At 51.8% G+C, this 18,616-nt stretch overlaps 3 protein-coding genes across 3 annotated transcripts; all 3 read right to left on the bottom strand.

Annotated features, from left to right (window-relative positions):
• Window positions 1-5,868: 5,868 nt before the first annotated feature.
• BBA_01943 (origin recognition complex subunit) lies at window positions 5,869-8,559 on the bottom strand (the record flags this gene model as incomplete). The annotated part of the gene is made up of 7 exons (XM_008597040.1): window positions 5,869-7,074; window positions 7,131-7,404; window positions 7,451-7,590; window positions 7,637-7,868; window positions 8,035-8,108; window positions 8,202-8,432; window positions 8,506-8,559. 7 exons carry the CDS (start codon window positions 8,557-8,559, stop codon window positions 5,869-5,871), a joined length of 2,211 nt encoding a protein of 736 aa, XP_008595262.1.
• A 528-nt stretch (window positions 8,560-9,087) lies between these two features.
• BBA_01942 (PWWP domain-containing protein) lies at window positions 9,088-11,015 on the bottom strand (the record flags this gene model as incomplete). The annotated part of the gene is made up of 6 exons (XM_008597039.1): window positions 9,088-9,105; window positions 9,153-9,605; window positions 9,653-9,844; window positions 9,893-10,238; window positions 10,288-10,687; window positions 10,856-11,015. The coding sequence occupies 6 exons, from the start codon at window positions 11,013-11,015 to the stop codon at window positions 9,088-9,090; spliced, it is 1,569 nt and encodes a 522-aa protein (XP_008595261.1).
• A 736-nt stretch (window positions 11,016-11,751) lies between these two features.
• Window positions 11,752-18,360, bottom strand: BBA_01941 (Sec63 Brl domain-containing protein; the record flags this gene model as incomplete). The annotated part of the gene is made up of 1 exon (XM_008597038.1): window positions 11,752-18,360. One exon carries the CDS (start codon window positions 18,358-18,360, stop codon window positions 11,752-11,754), a length of 6,609 nt encoding a protein of 2,202 aa, XP_008595260.1.
• Between the last annotated feature and the right edge of the window lie 256 nt (window positions 18,361-18,616).

Genomic DNA, 18,616 nt, shown 5'->3' with positions numbered 1-18,616 from the left:
GGTGAGACGGAGGGGAGGGGCCATCGAGACTGACTGCATCCAGCGAGCTAGCGCTTGTGGATGTGATGCCAAGGTGCCCAGTGGATTGGCGGTTTAATAGCGTTGCCGACTCCAAGTAATTACAGCGAATTACAGCGGTAGACTCTCTAATTGCAGCGACACCTCCACTAATCACAGCGCTTTCCAGCCTTTCTTTAGCGCCTCTTCTCCACTGTCCCAGCCTCTACCCACCTCCAGGCAGTGGTAAGACGTTTATGCTTACCACCAGTAATATCAGTTTTTCTTACCATCAGTTGCATTTTCCCCGCCACGATGACTTCTTCTTATCCTTTTTTAATTTTTCTTCACCACTAGAATAATGGTAAATTACCAGCCCTGCCACTACTCGTGCATCACAGCCACCTCACTATTCGTATATCTCTCCTTTGATATACCCAAGCACATAATGTCCTTTTGCCATTATTTTGTCACCTTGTATTTCAACCTCACCACCCGTCACCCGTATATGCAGGGCCGCGAGCAACATGATGCAGCTGCCCGATTTCATTTTCCCGAGTACCTACCTCGTAGACCGCTTGTTTCTTTTTTCTCCCCCCCCTTCTTCTTTTGCAAAAAAAAAAAGGCTGAAATCGTGGAAAGAGCAAAAAAAAAAGCAACGACTACATGCTACGGCGCCGCCACTTTGCTCCGCCGGTTCATGCACGCCAGACCTCTGACGGGCACAGATGTTCTACGGAGAAAATACACCCCAAATGCCAAACAGACATCTGCCACCTGAACTGCCTCACATCTCAGATAACCTGTCTGTGTGGTTATATCTCTTATATCCCCGTCTTGTTATATTAGTTTTTGCTTCTTTTCTTCACCCTGCAATGAATCATCATTGTCCCATTAACCTCTTTTTTTGATTCCATTCATGTGGCAAGTCTTGCATCACATCCTCCTCCTCCTACTCCTCCTCTTCCTCCTCCTTCCTCTTCTTCTACACTAAAAGTTAGTTGGCATCAGCTCCAACCACCGATATCCACAACATCCATGTAGGCCATTCACCTATCCCACGTCTCTTATCTCCTCTTCTCCGCCTTCTCTCGACATGAAGGACTATTCGCGCCAGACCAATCAGAAAATCGGGTTGGGGGCCGCACATCACCAGCGTGGCCGTTTCCACCATCCGCGCCCGCCCGCCTGCCCGCTCGCACTGCAAGAACGACGCCGCCTCCCGCCTCCGCCGCCGCATGGTTTGCAGCTGCAAGTCAACCATGTGATTGCGACTCTGCGGCGTGACTTGTGTCCTTCCTTGTACGTGTGTGATGTGTGTTGGGGGTGTTTTAATATTGAAAAAATCCCAACGTTTGAACCTTCCATGTCTTGGAAATTTCCACATGGCTACAAATATAGCAAAACGGCATCAACATTCATCTCCATTCCTCCCCCGGCATCCGGCAAATGTCCATCCTTAGACATATGAAACAGACCGCCAGCAAGACCTTCATTTCCGCCCAGTATTGTTCGTTTATACGTAGTAAACACTAGTTCATCGACCGAGTAGTTTACGGTCTGACGGATACTCGCAGAATAATCGGGCAACATGTCATGGTGAGACATTACAGTGGTCCGCGTCGGCCTCTTACACCTAAACCGGCCCCTTTGCACCCAAAAGACGCAAAGACGGGGTTTCTCCGTCGCAGCTCGCAAGGCAACGTGCCTTTTTTTGTCTTGCAAGTTGCCAGGTTTCTGGAAAGCCCATCTGGAGTCGTGGTCCCCCGCGGATGCTACAAAGTTGCAAGCGATGCCTGTCTCTTGTTGTTAGCGGGCACGGGCTCATGCTTTGGCCTCTGTGCCCAACCACGATCATGTTTGATCTCTTGCCCATTCTTTGATCTCTTACCCATTCTTTGATCTCTTGCCCGTGCTTTGATCTCTTGCCCGTCTGTTGATTCCTTGCCCATCTCTTGATCTCTTGCCCATCCTTGCCCTCCCGCTCTACCGAGTGCTGGTGCACGTCTTTCTGCCTTAACAAGTCGGCTGTAACCGTAATCTCACATTAATATCCCGCTGATACCAGTAGGAAGCCAAATGAAGCCCAACACCAACCACATCACACTTGCCACTGAATGTCTCATCACCTCCCGTTTTAGCCATAACGCTCGCGCCTTTCATCATTGTCATCTGCGGCGTCTGTTTTTGTCCTTTTTTTTTTGTAGTACCCTTCACATAACCACCATGGCTACAATACCACCACCACCAATAGCCCCTGCCCTATTGTTCATCTTCGGCTGCAAGCCGTACAGCGCATACCCCCCTCCCTTGCGCCCTGTCCACCACCACCCCCCTCCCCCTAGCGACGGCATCGAAAGCCGCGTGCAGATTATGCGCATGGTCCCCAGGATCTCTCTTTGTTTCCTTTCCTTTTTTTTTTTTTTTTTTTTTTTTTTTGCTTTTTCTTCTTTTTGTTCGAATTCTGTCCATGCTTACGGAATAGTATTTTGTCTGGCCAGTGTACTCTGTAATCGAGTCTCAGATCTTTTTATTTTCTAGTCATTAGTTTGGTTGGCTGAATCATCTTTCGCTGGCGCATGACATGGCAGAAACATCAAGACAAAGAAAAAGGTCTTGATTCCCAATATGCACTGGCGTAGCCGGCGATCTCCGGGGCACCGGCTCCGAGTCTGCCTGGTGAACACAAGTGTCTCAACCGTGGGAAGGGGGGGGGGGGACGTCATCCGCCGCCGGCCGCCTTTTTTTGCCATTTAGGTGTAACGATGCCCTCGGGTCGCACATGAGATACACTGCAGCGACGTGAGCGGCTACTCGCGGCAAATTAGACGGAAAATTACTGGTAGCAATGACTCTACGAAATGCGATGCTGTAAATGCCTTGGCTAAAAGAAAAAAAAAATTGAGAGGCAAGCCTCTTGTCTGACACCAGCATGTCACCAACGGATACAATAACAGCCTGTTTATTCATTTCCTTTTTCGGTTCTGGGCGGTTTCGTTTCGTATTGCCAACCTCTGCCCAGCCCCGGGCTTGCAACTTGCAACATGCCGAGGCATCTATTTAGCCATCTCGAACCCAGCATCTTGACCCGTTCCGGCTGCAACTAAAACCTCTGCACCGTAACAAGAGAAGAAAGAAACACCCCCCCCAAAAGCGCTAAGCAATCAACTCGGTCAGTAGTGGAAGCTGGGGCTTCGGTCCTTGCATCTTCATTCTGCCCTTTTTTTACTTTCTTTTGCGACGGGCGCAGACGGATAGTGAGACATTCTGGAGCCTGAAGAGCACTAAAAAAAAACTGTCTCCAAAGGGATCCAAAGGGGATCCAAAGGGAGGGGCAAGCTTATCATCATGTCCCGCAAATCGAGTTGAGAGCTGTTTTGGTTTCGTTTTACGGTTCTTTGGGGATATGAGAGAGAGAGAACGAAACAGGTATCCGTAGGACCGTAGGCCAAGGTGAATCATCAGCACGGAGATACTCCGAGCTTGTAACTCGGTATTGTTGTTGGGATGTGGGATGCGCCGGGGATCTACACTGCGCGTATCCGCTCTGCCTCGTACGGGCCATGCTCCCATGCTCCCATGCTCCCCTGGCGTCTGTCGCTTGCATACAATTGCACATGAGAGAAGAGAAGAAGACTGCCATTGGCACAATTCTTTCCAATACTGATGGTGTTGATGGAAGAGCTTTCATCACAGGCTGCATGCACATAATGTAATCGTGCATCGCAGGTGAATGTGCTCCGTGCCACACACACAGTGCACACACACAGTGCACACACACAAGCAGACACACAAGCAGACACACACGCAAAAGGCCATTGTTGGGCTTTGGAGCTTTTTACCTTTGCCCCTTGCATTAAAAAAAAAGTCCTATTGTCTCTTTCTGCATCATCAACAAGTCCCCCTTGACGACTGCATCGTCTGCATCTGGCCAACTAACGCTTGCAGTAGCGCGGCCATGATTCGTGTCCAACAAATATATCCACCACCGTCAGTCTTTCCAAATTGTAAGCTGTAAAAACATGACACGACTTGCCTGGGCGGCTGGAATGTGGATACCATATTGGCTGAAACCAACAAGTTTGGCGAAAGCATGGCAGCCATCGTTCTTCTCTTTTCTTTTTTTAAGCACTGCAATTTACTTGTTGACGGATACAAGACCGCTGGCCCCATGCCTCCTCTACTCTACTCCCCTGCGACATGACGATTCAATCCCGCAGGCCCTGCTGCTGCTTACCCGACCCGCGCGTTGAACTAACCAACCAACCAACCAACCAACCCTTGTCGAGAACAAGGTCAAGAAAGAACGGCAGCGCGGGTACGTGTGAAATGACCATGCATGTTTCTGGTATAAATAAATCCGAGCATCAAGCCCCCCCTCTTCATCATATCCCTGGACGCTGGGGCGTTGACGTTGGGCCACACTTTACACTTCCCACGGCCCAACTTCTTCATCCGGCAGTCTCGTCATTCTTTGACCACCAATAATGGCCACTAATAAGGGCCACTAATAAAGGACACCGATCAAATATTTAGTTGCCCGTTTTCATTAGTTTCGATATTCAAATCTCGACTCTGCCGATTCAACACCGCATTCATCATCTCCATTTAATTACTGATACAACAACTCCACGCCCAAAATTACTCAAAATCTTACGAGTCTTCTCCATGTTGTTCAATAATTCTTGTCCTACTTTCTTTTCTACCCGAGGCTTTTTTTTTTTTCGCAATTGCTCTATTTTTGGGCTCTTTTTGAGTCAAATGTCTCACTCTCATTTCACCATGCTCTCAAAAAAAATCCACGCTCTGACGCCACCACGCGCTGGCTGCAAGCCACCAAAGAACTTCTCTTGAAAAACAAAGGCAAAGAGAGAGAGAGAGGAGGGAGGGAGGAAGAGAGACAAAAGAAACAGTCATGCATAAATCAACGAGACGGAAAATGCTTCCTTTGGCTGAGGAAAGCCTGTCCCGTATGTGATGCTATTTTACACAATTTCGTGATTCACTTACACGCCAGACAAAATGACGTCTGCAAAAAAGCTTGAAATAATACGCCGATGCACACACTGACGCACCCAAGGACGAACTGCCAAAACGAGATAGCTACTCCGAGCCGTTTGTCTCTGATTTATTTCTTTTTCTTTTTCTTCCCTTTTAAACCCTGCCATAGACCTTGCAACATGCGTTCCTTGCTTTTCCGCTTTCCCCTCCAATTCTCCTCATGTAACGTACACCCACCCCCCTCCCCCTTCCTTCCCTGGGAGAGAGAGGAGAGCCACGCGAAAGAAAGCGAGCAGCCCCAGCTGATAACGCCACGCGAAGATGGAAAAAGCAAAAAAATCAAACGTCTGGTAAAACGTCAGGAAAACCACATCCCGGTAGACGCCTCGATCCTCGCCCAACCGCACACATGCCGATTGTGCGAGCTTTTTTTTTTTTTTTTGGCCCCTTACCTCTCCCCCCGCCACCGGGGCCCCAGCCCGCGCGGGCTTCAGCTGCTTCCTGTTTCGTCAAGATTCCTTGGGCTTGGACATGGAGAGACAGGCATGACGCTACATACCACCATTGTGACGAGCCAGACACGGCTTTTTTGTGATAATTTACGGATTATTAACATTGGGTTCCCAATGTCTTGTCTATTTTTATTCTCGCTTAGAAAAAGGCAAAAGAAAAAAAAAAGAAAGAAAGGAAAGGATTTAAAAATAAAGGGACCCAGTCAGCTCGACAGCCTCACCGTTTGTCCATCCACCAATTCTGCAACGGTCATGACATGCCGCTGCCCATTCGCCATCATATATGCCCGCAAAAGAATGTCAAGTATCCGTACGCGTAGCGAATACGGCTTCTTCATTAGCACGTTGGACGCCCTATTTACAGCCACTTCACCTTGGCGACATGGTCCGTCTTCTTCTTGCTGCTCTTGACGTAGCCCAGCGCACGCAGCTCTGCCAGCCCTCTGTAAAACAGCACCAGCGCTTCCCTCTGCTTCTCCTCGTCTTCCTCGTCCTCGTCCTCATCTCTCATGGCGCCATCATCTTCTTCCCCTGTCTGCCCGCAGGCCGCCCCCTGCCCGCGGATCAGCGCGTAAAACGATGCCCACATGTCGGCCACGTTGATGAGACTGCCCGTCTCCTGATACATCTGGTACAGGATCGCCGTCGCCGGCAGCGTCGCCTGCAGGCCCTCGCCATCCGGACTGCAGCATTCGCACGCCAGGTAGTCGTGCGGCCGCGCCAAGCTGCGCTCAAAGACGGCTCGCGGCCGCGGCACAAACACGTTCCTGGAAGGCGCCCGCGCGTCGTACAGCCAGCTCTCCGACAGCAGCAGGCTCCCTGGTGTTGTCTCGTCGTGGCGCACCGCCAGCACGCCGGTCACGGCGTCCATTATGTCAGTCAGTCGCTTGTCCTCGTCCTTGAGCGTCGCCGAGTGGTGGCTCAGCTGCACGCGCTGCGCAATCACCGTCGTACGCGCCACCTTGCTCTGACCACTGTACCGGCTACGCACACTGATGCCCTCTGCTTCCGCGTGCCGAGTGAGCGCCCGCAGCGCTGTCAGCTGCGTCTCCAGCTGGCTCTGCATCTGTGCTCCGTCGGGCTCCTTATAGGGGCCAAGTCCCAAACTCGGCTCGCCATCGCGCAGCAGCGACACGAATCGCTCAATCGCTCTTGCCAGCTCACTCATGCACATACGCCTTATGCTAGCCACCATGTTTGAGTGCTCGGACATGGCCACGCCCTCGGATATGGCCTCCACGTAGGCTCTCGAAAATGCTCCGTGATACGCGCCTGCAGCCTCGAGCATAAGAAGGCTCCGTAATCGCTCGTCCATCCACACTCTACCCTCCAAACTACTAGCTTGCACTTGCTCTCGAAGAGCAGTATCATCTTCCAATAGCGACCGGGCGTACTGCAATTTTTCGGCGGTACCAGTTTCAATAGCTCCCTCCACATGCTTGCGGAAAGAGGGTGTGTTGCGTATGGCTTCCAAGTGCTCTGGCTGTATCAACTTGTCCTTCCCAGCCTCCAAGTGTGCCAGCACACTCAATGGGTTGGCGAAAAAGTGACACATGTACGCATACTAAGGAATAATTAGCCGATGCCATATGCGGATGAGCAGATGACAACAAGTCTTACTTTTAAAGAGCTGATGAATGCCTGAATGCCAGCCACCTGGTCGCGCTGGCGATCCAGCATCCATCGCAGCAAGGGGCCTCCTAACCGGAGCGGGACGTCACTCGCAGCCACCGCACCCTTAAAGACTGATTCCAGGATTGTGTCTGTCTGCACATCGTCAAACTGGCCTCCATAAATCTGGCGGCACGCAGATTTCAGCAAGCGGGCTTGGAGTAGTTCCACTGAAGTGGCGACGCCAAAGAGCAGAGTAAATGGGATCCGCGGGCGCCACGAGCTGTTGCTGTCAGTAATGCCCCTGCAGACTGCGCCAGACACCGTACCTTAGAAGCGTGATCAGGTCTGATAGTAAGCTACTGTCAAACCCCTCGCTGTCCTGAAATGCCACAAAAATCTGGTCGCAATTCTGCGTCTGGACGTACGCATACAATGCTTCCAAGTCGTAGTCGAGATATCGTTTACCCTGCCCAGTCAGCCAAGAACGAGAAAAATGAATATGCAATACGAACATCTGTCTCCTTCTCCTCTGTATCATTCTCTTCTTCGTCATCTGCGGCTTTAGACGTTCCCGTGCGAATGATGCGCTTCAGCACCGCCTTGAGTGACCCAACCTCGGTCGAGCGCAGCCTCACGAAGCGGCTGGAACCCGACTGCAGCGTTTCTGACAGCTGCTCAAACAGCAAGTCTTGTGACGCAATGTTTGTCCCAGTCACAATGAATGCCGTGGGAATTTTATCAAAGCTGTCAGCAAAATGTTAGCCACAATGCCGTGTCTCTCCCTCAGCCCCTCGCCCAGCTCTTGTGGTAGGGAGGCGGCACACTGTATGCAATAGTAAGTTCCCCAGAAATATTGCAGTGCCTTTGTGCAGGCGAAGCAGTAGGGAACGGAAGTTCTGTATCGGCTTACCACTCGGTCTTTGCCTGTCGAACAAACGACGACACCTGCTCCAGCGTCGCCGAGTTCGAGTCTCGCAAGATGGCCTGCGGCAGCGTCAGCACATCTCATCCTCCCACGACGACATGATAGATCGGATCAAATCAAATCAAATCACAATCCAGCCCATTAAGGCATACCTGTATCCGACTATCAACTTTGGCCCAGCTCTCCTCGTACAGGCGATGCCTCTCTTGCACGCACGCCGCACTCTCTGCGCCGTTCAGGAGCGGCACAAATAGCGAAGAACCCAGTGCAGCCAACGAGGAGCCTAGATTAGACCCCTTGCTCTTTGCACCCTTTCTGGAGACGCGCCGCCGTTTCGCTGGACGCGCCGCCGCACCGTCTGCAGGGTTGAAGATGTAGGCCACCTAAGGAGTGATCAGAATAAGCTGCGTTGCGCAGTCTCCGAGCCCATTGACCCAATGTTGGATAATAAAATACCTGGTGATCCTCCTGGCTAAATGGGCCATCCGTCCTGTCTTCTTCAATAGCCATTGTGCTGAACTGGCTGGTGTCTGCCTCTACTCAGTGAGAGGCAAACACGCGACTGGGGACGCGTTCATGCTACAGTGTCCCACACCGTGCTTACACTGTGGATGCCCGTGAACAAGGCAGGATTAAGAGCAAGTCTACGTGCGGTTTTCGCAACTTTATAAAGTATTTTCGTAGCCATCGCACACGGACAGAGCATGAAGAATAGTTATCATACGGTGATAAGTATTGACCAAAGCGCTTCTTCCAAATATCCCCGCCAACACCGTCGCGACTGCTTCTAGCCTCTTCAAACTTTTTGGGCATTTTCAGTGACCGAAGCGTCAGCTTAGGCTCGCACCATTTTCGAGACTGCTTCAATGTCGAAAGAGAGCTCATAATGTGATATATCATACATCCAACCCGCCAGCCCCGTAAACCCTAAACTAAACATGGAGAAATCAAAATCAGCAACATGAAGCCAAAAAAGTCTGCTTGTGCGCCGAACAAAAGAAATCGGGAATTTTATTAGGCCGTACCCCCGTTCGTCGTTTACTCGGCAGCTGCGACCTATAGAATATTAGAAGTGCCCCAGTATATCAAACGGAGTCGCGTACTGCCTCGGGGGTCTTTTCATCGGCCTTGACAGGCTCAGAAGGCTCCGTCTGCTCCTTCACATCGACGGCCTTTTCCGACAACGACTTGGCCTCCGTGGCGCCCTCATTGGCGCCATTCGTGCCCTTTTTCTCATCAGAACCGTTGGCACCATTAGTGTTTCCGGCAGGAGCTGCAGCAGCAGCACTGGCGAGAAGCTTGTTCCACTTGTCCAACAGGCCCTGCGACCTCCTCTTGAAGCTAAACTCCTCTTCGCGAGGGATGCTCTCCATTTTCAGTATGGCCTTGAGGACCTTGTTGATCTTGGTCTCACGAATGATTGAAGCCTCGAGATCCGTGAATGTCTCCAGAGCGGTCAGGTACTCCGACATGCCCTTCATCTCCGTCTCGACAGGCGGTGTATCCTTGGACAAGAGGCCCTTCTGGAGCTTGTGGCGGAGAAAGAAAACTTCCTTCTACAAATAGTTAGCGCACATTCGTTGACCGCAGCGTCCTTACGCACCTGCTTGCGCTCGCGCTTCTCTTGCGGAGTCATCTTGGGCTCATTGGCCTTCTTAAGGTCCTTGGCCTTCTTGTCAGACTTCGGCTTGGTGGCAGACTCGGCCTTCTTGCTCGGGGTTCCGTTAGCCTTGGGTGTTGAAGACGTGTTAAGCTTAATCTTGGGCTTTTTGACAGAATCGGAGCGCTGGGGGGTCTGGAAGATTATTAGCAAAGGACCAATCTCAAGCACACGGGTACATACGCTGGTCTCGTTGGCCTTGCGTTTCTTAGACTTGGGCTTGGCGGAGTCAACATCGTCCATGTCGAAATCATCTTCTTCAGCCTTCTTGCTCTTCTTGCTCTTCTTTGGCGTCGCGGCAGCTTCCTTTCTGAGAGCTTCCTGTTTGGCCTCGTACTCTTCCTGGTGCTTTTGTTCGAGGTGACGTTTATCCTCGAATGCTTGGAGCTCCTCCTTGTAGTAATCGACCGGGTGCTGCTGCTCAGCCAGCTCAAAGGCAGAGCGCAGTACTTGGCGCATCTTGTCGTTGATAGAGTTTCTGGCCTTTTCCGCCGTGAGCTCGGTCAAGGTTGTGTTGGCAGCCCAGCCGCTATGTTTGTTAGTGTGCGGATACCTAACTGTTCGCAAGAGCAACCTACAATTCATTGGTATAAAGATACATGACAGGGAACGTTCTGTGATGAACTCGTTTGCCACCGTCCGCATATGCCTCAGCATAGGTGCCGTCGGGTTTGGCTGCGGAAACGGGGCGTGAGCTGGTAAGAGCCGGAGGCAGCATACTCTCGTCGCAGATAATAACAGGCCATGGGGGAAAACCCTTGAGCTTCATCAGAAAGTGGTCACCGGGCTTGGCGTCAGTGTGCGTGCTAAGGCGGGCCTTGGAACCCTTTCGGCTCAGTCCTCCGCCAACAGACTTGCGGCGATTGTTCTTCTTCGAATTGGGTGTCTCGGTCGCAACGGCGGCGGGCACGGCCTCAGCAGCCTCCTTCATGTCGACGTCACCCTCGGTGGCGGCTCCATCCTCTGTGTTGATCGCATCTGCAAGGTCGTGTTAATATGTGCTGGTTGTTGATGGAAGCAGCGCGTCCGATGAGCGACGGTGCGCGGCTGACGCCTCGTTTCGATCGGCATCATCCACTGCGCGGCAGGATGCGCGAGCCTGGCGCAGAATCTGCCGGTAAAATGGCAAACCACAATCAAACTTACCCTCTGTTTTCTCTGTTTCCTCTTTGGGTACGATCACGGCAGTCTTGGCCTCGTCTGCGGCCTCGCCACCAGATGGCGCGGCGATTGGCTCGGTGGTAGCCGTTTGCTCGGTGGCGACGGGCGCAGCGACCTCGGGGACGTTGGAGGGAGTATCGGCCATTGTTGAGATGGCCGTGTCGAAAATATGCAATTGGCAGAGAGCTGATGCTGAGGGCGACGCAGAAGCACGAATCGCGATGGGGTTTGTGCAAGGTCACCAACAGTGAAGCTTCAACCAGGGTGCGTGGAGAGACGGGATAGAGAGTTGTGACGCGTGTGGGAGCGCGTGTAGCTTGATCCAATGGCAGTCGCAAAGCGTGTTGCGCGATGGTAGAAAGGTTGGGCGGGATGAAATGCGCGCTTTCCAAGCTCGTAGACTCACCCTTGTTGAGGTATGATGTGGGTAGTCAGAAGTAAGGTCACGGCCGGTCTGGCTGGGCAGATGGGATAGCCAGGACGAGCACCTCTCACGTCACAGCATACCCATCACGTGACGCTATATGTGGAAGGTGACCGAGACCGAGAGGTTGGTGAGGATGAGAATCAACAAACAGGGCGCCTGAACCATGCGCGGCCCCAGAAAACTAGTAAGCCTTGGCTGTGGGCACCGTCAACCAGGCTCGGTATTTTGGGAATAATGTTTTGAATAGGTGTTGACAACATGTACAGAGCGCTCGTCACTCAACACCCACGATACTAGCTTGTGGTGGTTTGGCCAGGATACCCTGATTGAGCGCCCGCGCGCTCACCACTGCGTAAAAGGAAGACATTTCGAAAACTACCATAAAGCCAAACGTTGCATGTTCTTTCACCTCCTTTCTAACTATAATGTACATTGCCAATATATTTGAGCTCCTTTACTCGTCATCTTCATCTTCTTCTGCCTCGTCCGAATCAACATCCATGCCCTCAGCAGCAGTAACAGAAAATTGCCGTTCTTGATCCACGCCGACGTAACTGTCGCTCATGAGCAGCAGCTTCAACTCATGATTACCGGGTGTAGGTACCGTATATTCGAGGCGCACATTCAGCTCACGGCCAATGGTGACACGCTTGATCGCGAGCAGGCTGTTCGTCTTGTCGTCGCCGACAACCAGCCACCAATTCTCCATCTTCTTTGTAGGATAAAATGGTGCGTGCACCGTCGAATCGTATTCGCCATCATCCTCCTCGAGGTTTCGCGCAATTTTGACGTTAAGATAAGCAGGCTCGCCAGCGCGGATCTCGTCCTCCGCTAAGACCTCATGCTCCAGCTCTAGGTCGGGATAATTATCGTTGGTGAAATTGGCAGCCTCGCCAAGCTGCTTCTGAGACAAGCCGAGTCGCTTGATGAGATTCTTGTAGTCGGCATTCTCGTCAGGATTCATAGCCTCCATGAAGTCAAAGATATCCTTGATGCCAAACTCGTTCGCGACTTTGACAACGTTGGGCCCGAAATGTGGGATCTGCTTCAGAGGACTGTCACGATCCCACATGGCTTGCACAACCATCTGTGACATTTCCATTGCATTCATAGTATTCAGATGACCATCAGACGACAAAATATCCACAATGGCACTTAGCAGGCTGAGAACGCGAGATAAGATAGTCTCTTGGTCCTTGGCGAGATCAATGGGCAGCTGCATTCTTGAGAAATGCGCCTGGAGAAGAACAAAGGCCTTGAAATGAGGAGTATCAAAGGTAGGCTGAGCCATCTTGACGGGAATGCGGTCATAGATGCGACGGAGCAGGCCATCCTCGTGGCGGCGTACTTGAATAGACTCAAACTCCGTAGCTGACGTGACAATTTCAAGTATGCCCTTGAGTTTTGTACGCGCCGACAATGACAGCAGAAATGTCTGCATGGTGATGTATGAAATGTTATAGTAGGCGCCAATCATGGCGGCATTCTGTGGCGACACGGAACCATCCTCATCATCGAAATCGATAATCTTGGACTCGTCAAGTTCGCGCAGAGTCGTCTCGACGAGGTCCGACATGTAGTTGCTGAGGCCTTCATGAGTTGTGCTGGTGAGACCGTAGTAGCTGGGATTGGCAAGCAGACGACGATAAAAGTAGGTAAAAGTCGACCAGTTGATAGCGTCCTCACCAGACTCAATCATTTTGGTGCTGATCTCTGTCACAAATGCGTCGTGAAGGTAGTTGTGTAGGTGAGACTCAACAGGAAGAGCTTCACCGAGGAACTTTTTGTAATATTCACGCTTGACCTGCGGAAGCATGAGAACACCGCGGCAGCGGCCATCATTAGAGAGTTGCAGAGCCTTGCCAAACATCTGCAACACTTCGCTGAGGGGATAGTCGACATATCGGTGCTCGCGGCCTTCAAAGTATTGTGTACCCATGACAATGACCAAGTGGGCGGTACACGTCAGCTCCCAGCACACCTCGCGAGAGGCAACAAGGACCTGTATTGCGCCATTATCGAATAAATGCTTCACTATGCGCTTATCACTTTGGCTCAGCGCCTCATGGTAGTAACCAATACCGTGAGACAGGGCCTCTGCCAGAGCCTCCTCGTGGATACGGTCCAGCAAGGGCTTCATTTGATCAACATCAACATGAAGGAATCTGTCTTCATCTTCGTCTGCGACGCAGGCAGCCAGCAAATCACGCGCTGTGCTTCTTGTTTGCTTTCTGTTGGGTACAAAAACCACGGCCGGTTTGTCTGCCGACATTTGTGTGATGGCAACGTACGTTGGCTTGGCCATGGCAAGCATGAGTGAAGGGAAGTGAGAATTCGAAAAGGTCTGGATGTGCAGTTCAAGAGGGACAGGCCGAACGTGGGGACTAAAGTTGTAAATATCATGTTTCTTGGCATCAATCCACTCGCCGATGTCACGCGCATTGGCGAGAGAGACGCTCAGGGCAACAATTCGGAGTGGCAACTCGGTCTGAGTCCGGATGTAATGCATACGAGACACGATTATTTCGTATACATAGCCCTGTGAGCCTCCCAGTAGGTGGAGATCGTCCGCAATGAAGAGCTGAACACTCTGTACATTCTTTCGACGCTTCCATTGACGCGAAAGCACATCCCATTGGGTGGGCGTGGCAAGTATTAGGTCACCCTGTTCGAGCATCTTCAAGTCAGTGGCGGTCTCTCCGGTAAGCTTGACAATTTCCTTGCCACCGGCCAAGTGGCTGAGCCGTTTCTGCCAGTCTTGCAGACGAGCATCGACGAGCTCCTGGAAAGGAGCAATGTAGACAGCTCTGCCAGAGTCCTCTTGAGCCCAGTGGCGAAGCAGGGCAAATTCCGCACAAACAGTCTTGCCGCTGCCCGTCGGAGCACCGAGAAACACATTTTGATCCGTCTTGTAGAGTGAGTTGAAAACCTGCGACTGAATCTTGTTGAACTGCCTCCACTCGGGATACAGCTTGATGTAGCTTGCAGTCTTGAGCGCAGAGATGGGCAGAGGTTGAAGCTCAAGCAGCTCTGTGTGGGGAGGGAACTTCTCGGGAAGAATCAGCTTCTGAAAAGAAACAGGAATGCGCGTCTCGGAGTGCATCCATCGATCAGACACGACCGAAATGAAGTAGTTGGGCGGCATGGGGTCAGTGATGGGGACAGTGAAGTCGACAATGTGCTCGTTTGACTCGGAGATGGCATAATCTTTGCGCAAGAGGAAGGTGTCGTGGAAAAGGATGTCTTCACCGTCGCAGTCCTCGACGAAAATCCAAAAATTCTCCGCGCCACCGTGTACGGAATCATCCCACTCAAAGTTAGGAGTAATGGCGAGCTCAACCTTCAGCATGGACCTGGTCATAGGCTGAACTTGGGCCTGTACATCGACGCGGGGGAATTTGGCCACAAAGTTGCAAACAGTACGGCCAGCGCGGGGCATTCCGAGAAGCTCACCCATGCGAGGAGGGTCGAGGTCAAAGTAGCTATCCCATGCGACATCGATACGCTCGGCTTTTTGAATAACGTCGCGCGGGCAGGTGGGAAACTGTCGCAAGGGGGTCATGGTAGGCCACATTCTCTTCTCAGCCATCTTGCAAAGATCAAGTGCAGTCTTTGCAACGGAAGCCCAGTTCTTCTTGAGAGCGATCTCGAAAACGGCTCTCAGGATGCGACCAGCACTCTGGGTGATGTAAACCATGTCAGCCATGAGCGCAAGGCCGTCGAGGGATAGGCGTGAAATGTACGCTTGGAGGAGAACGTTGATCTTGCATTGGGGCTCCTCGATGCTCTCCTTGACGGGAATCGGCACGCGCCCGAGAAGCTTGGCAAGCTCTAGCTTCTCATCTTGCCGGACTGGGATGTATTTGAACTCAGCTGACAACGAGAATACACGAAAAAGCTCAATGGTGGTAATGGAAGGCTGGATCAGGTTGTTGTAAGTTTCCATAGAGCTGGCAGTAATGTAATAGTGCGAGGCGATGCGGCCAAGCTCAGTTGATTGGAAACGCCCAGTCTTCTCGTCGTATTTGACCAAACTCATCTTTTTCAAAACCATGGCCGCAGCGTGAATCAGGTCTACACGCTTCTGCTCGAGAGCCACGTCGTCTTCATAGTCGGCCCCTACTTGATACAATCCGGGGGATCGCAGCATGCGCACGAAAAGATAGGTATATCCGAGCCACTCAACACCTTCGTCGCGTGTCCTGACGTTGCCTAACACGATTTCGGCGTTGAGGTTGTCGACTAACTTGCTAACAAACTGACTCTCAATGGGCAGTTGCTGATTGAGGAGAGAAAGGTAGTATTGAATCTCGGTTTGCGTGGTGATGATGATGCCTTCACCGTATGTGTCGAACTGGGGCCGACCCGCACGACCAAGCATCTGCAATACATCCTGGGGGCTTAACTCAACCCAAGTACCCTTCTCGGGAGAGTAGACCTGAGTACCCTTGATGATGACGGTATGGGCGGGCAAGTTGACACCCCAAGCTAGAGTGGCGGTACAGACAAGAACCTGAATGGCACCTCTGGCAAAGAGATCTTCGACATCAGTTCTGTCAATACGGTTCATACCAGCGTGATGGATACCAAAACCGTGAGGCAGCAGATCTTTGAGGTCCTTATCCGTAGCTTGGCTGCCAGCTTCCTGAAGGACCTCACGACTACCAGCATCGTGGCGGAGAATTTGGTTGATCGTCTCCATCTCCAAAGCCTTGTCTCTGATGTAGCGAGCAGTTTTCGCTGTCTCTTTCCGAGAGTGCACGAAAATCAGCATCTGGTTCCTGTTTTGGCCGACGTGTTCTAGAACCTTGTTGTACGTGACATCGTTCATTGTCTTGAGCTGCTTGATGGCCTTGCGATCCGTTACACCAATAAATTCTTGGCGCAGGGGGCAAGGTCGGAAAGATCCGTCAAAGTGGAAGAGACCAGAGTCAACATCGACGCGCAGGAAGCTGGCAACATCACGGTAGTTGGGTAGTGTGGCAGACAAACCGACGAGACGTACCGGTTCTCCGGTTTGCTCCGTCTTGCGAATGGTTCTGCTGACGATGCTCTCCAGAACAGGGCCACGGTCATCGTGAAGCAAGTGAATTTCGTCAATGATGACGAGACGAACCAGGTTAGTATATGACAAATCGTTGGCTTTTCTCGTGATGACGTCCCATTTCTCGGGAGTCGTGACAATGATTTGCGTTTCAGCAATTTGAGCCTTGGTGAGCTGACGATCACCAGTCAACTCTGCAACTCGAATACCGTATGGCTCCAGACGCTTGCCAAAGTTGCCAACCTGTTCTTGCACTAGGGCTTTGAGAGGTGCAATGTAGACAATCTTGAAGGAGTCCAGATCAATATCGCCCGTTTCAGGGTTTCTATTCTTCCCAATCTCGCGGAGGATGGTGAGCATAGCAACGTTGGTCTTGCCAGAACCTGTCGGTGCGCAAATGAGCATATTGCCGTCATCACCAAAGGCTGTAGGGAAACACTTGGACTGAATCTTGTTGAGAGACTTAGTAGTTCCAAAAGGCGCGCGTGACCACTCTGGCATGTCGGTAATTGGAATAAGAACGTCATCGGGATCGTTGCGCTTCTTGGGAGGTGGCACATGAATTTCTTCGTAGCCCTTGAATGAGCGTTTAGTAGAGCCCTCGGGTAGTCGAACTTTGGGATTTGTCATCAAATGGTTCCCTTGGTCAAATACCAGGTTATCAAGGTTGATGAGCTTTCTCGGCTGAAGACCACCGACAAGACGGCCATCGGTGGCTTCTTCCTTTTGCTGATTTGCTGTAAATGATGCGGGTACGTCGATATCCATCTTCATACCCTTATGCTCTCCATCCTCGCCAGTCTTGCCGTGGAGCTCGTTCAGAATGTGTTGTAATCCTTCAGAGGCGATCTCACGCTCAACCTGCTCGCGGGCTTCGGCATTCTCGGCTCTGGCCAGCTTGGTAAGCCAAAAGACTTTCTCTCTGTTCTCGACAAGCTTCTGCACAAGTTCATGATGCTCAAAATCGAACAGTTCCATCAAGTCATTCTCAATTTCTCGCAGAGACCTGTCTTCACCGCCAGCATCGTCAGGCTCCCCTGACAGAATGCGGAGGGCTTCCTTTGTTTTGTCAGTCTGCTCATGAGCGTCGGGATAGAAAGCGCCAATTTTTCTTTGGAGCCAAAAAGCATCAATATCTCTGGCTGCGATGGTGCCCTTGTCGGTCTTGTCGGCCTTGCCACCGGATTGACCTGCATCGAGAACCATCTCGTTGTCGTCATCTTTTGCGTCAGTCTCTGGCTTCGGTGTCCCATTCTCGTCGGCATCATCTTCATCTTCGCTATCAGATGAGTCGTCGCGGACCTCAGGGACAAGTTCGTCTTCATCTTCTTCATCGTCAAAGTCGACAGCAACTCCTTGACGCTCGTCGATTTCAGCGTCGCCGGTGCCGTCGCCCATGGCAACGTCGTCATCATCATCTTGAGCATCGTAATCCGTGATCTTTTTGCCAAGATTGATCAATTCGTTGAATTGCTTGGGGTTCAGCGTCGCGCCGAGGATATCGTCGATCTCCTTCTTCTTGTCAAGATCTTTCAAGTCATCGTCTTTCAAGTATTCCAGAACTGCATCGGCTGCGCTTCGAACGACTTCATGTGGTACATCTCCTAGTGTCGTTGCGACAAGAGTGAGTATTAAATCGAATGTGGCACGTGTTGCGAGGGTGCGAGGTCGGTAGGTGATACCCTCTACCAAGGGCTCGTTTGCGCCAAGGACGCCAGTAGCTCGGAGGTTGGCGTTGTCAGCCTTTCGTTTTTGCTGTTCGCGCAGAAGAACGTCCTGGCCTTCTTTAATGCTGCCTCTCTGAATGTCTGGTAAACCGGGTTGCCTCTTTTGCTTCGGCGCCTCGTCACGAGCGACTCGCGCACCCATGTCACGAATGCTCAAGCGCCCCGCGAGGGACTCTGGGTCACCAGTAGACTCGTCATTTCGTCGCGAGACAAATCGACGGTCCGCCTGGAGGACCAGGTTGGACATGGCCGAGTACTTGTACTGGGAGACATCGCGATGAGGTTCCGACATGGTGGCGATGTTGTTGAAGCTCTCTACAGGAAGGCAGAACGTCGATGTGCTCGACGGCGGCTCGCGGAGCTTGGCCGCTAATCAATCATGCGCTGCTTTCCTGGATAATGGTCTGTTATGCGCGTCGGGACAAAGGAGTTCAGGCAGCGCGTCAATGCTGGGAAAATGAAAAGTCGTTGTTTAGCTGCTGGCAGCTGGACAGTGTGTCGCGCCGATAAATTTCAGATCCCACTCCAGGCAGAGGCGCTAGTACCGT

The sequence above is a fragment of the Beauveria bassiana genome (assembly GCF_000280675.1).
Source record: "Beauveria bassiana ARSEF 2860 unplaced genomic scaffold BBA_S00004, whole genome shotgun sequence".
NCBI lineage: Eukaryota > Fungi > Ascomycota > Sordariomycetes > Hypocreales > Cordycipitaceae > Beauveria > Beauveria bassiana.
Note: the sequence above shows the minus strand (reverse complement) of the source record. Positions and strands in the feature narration are given on the sequence as shown.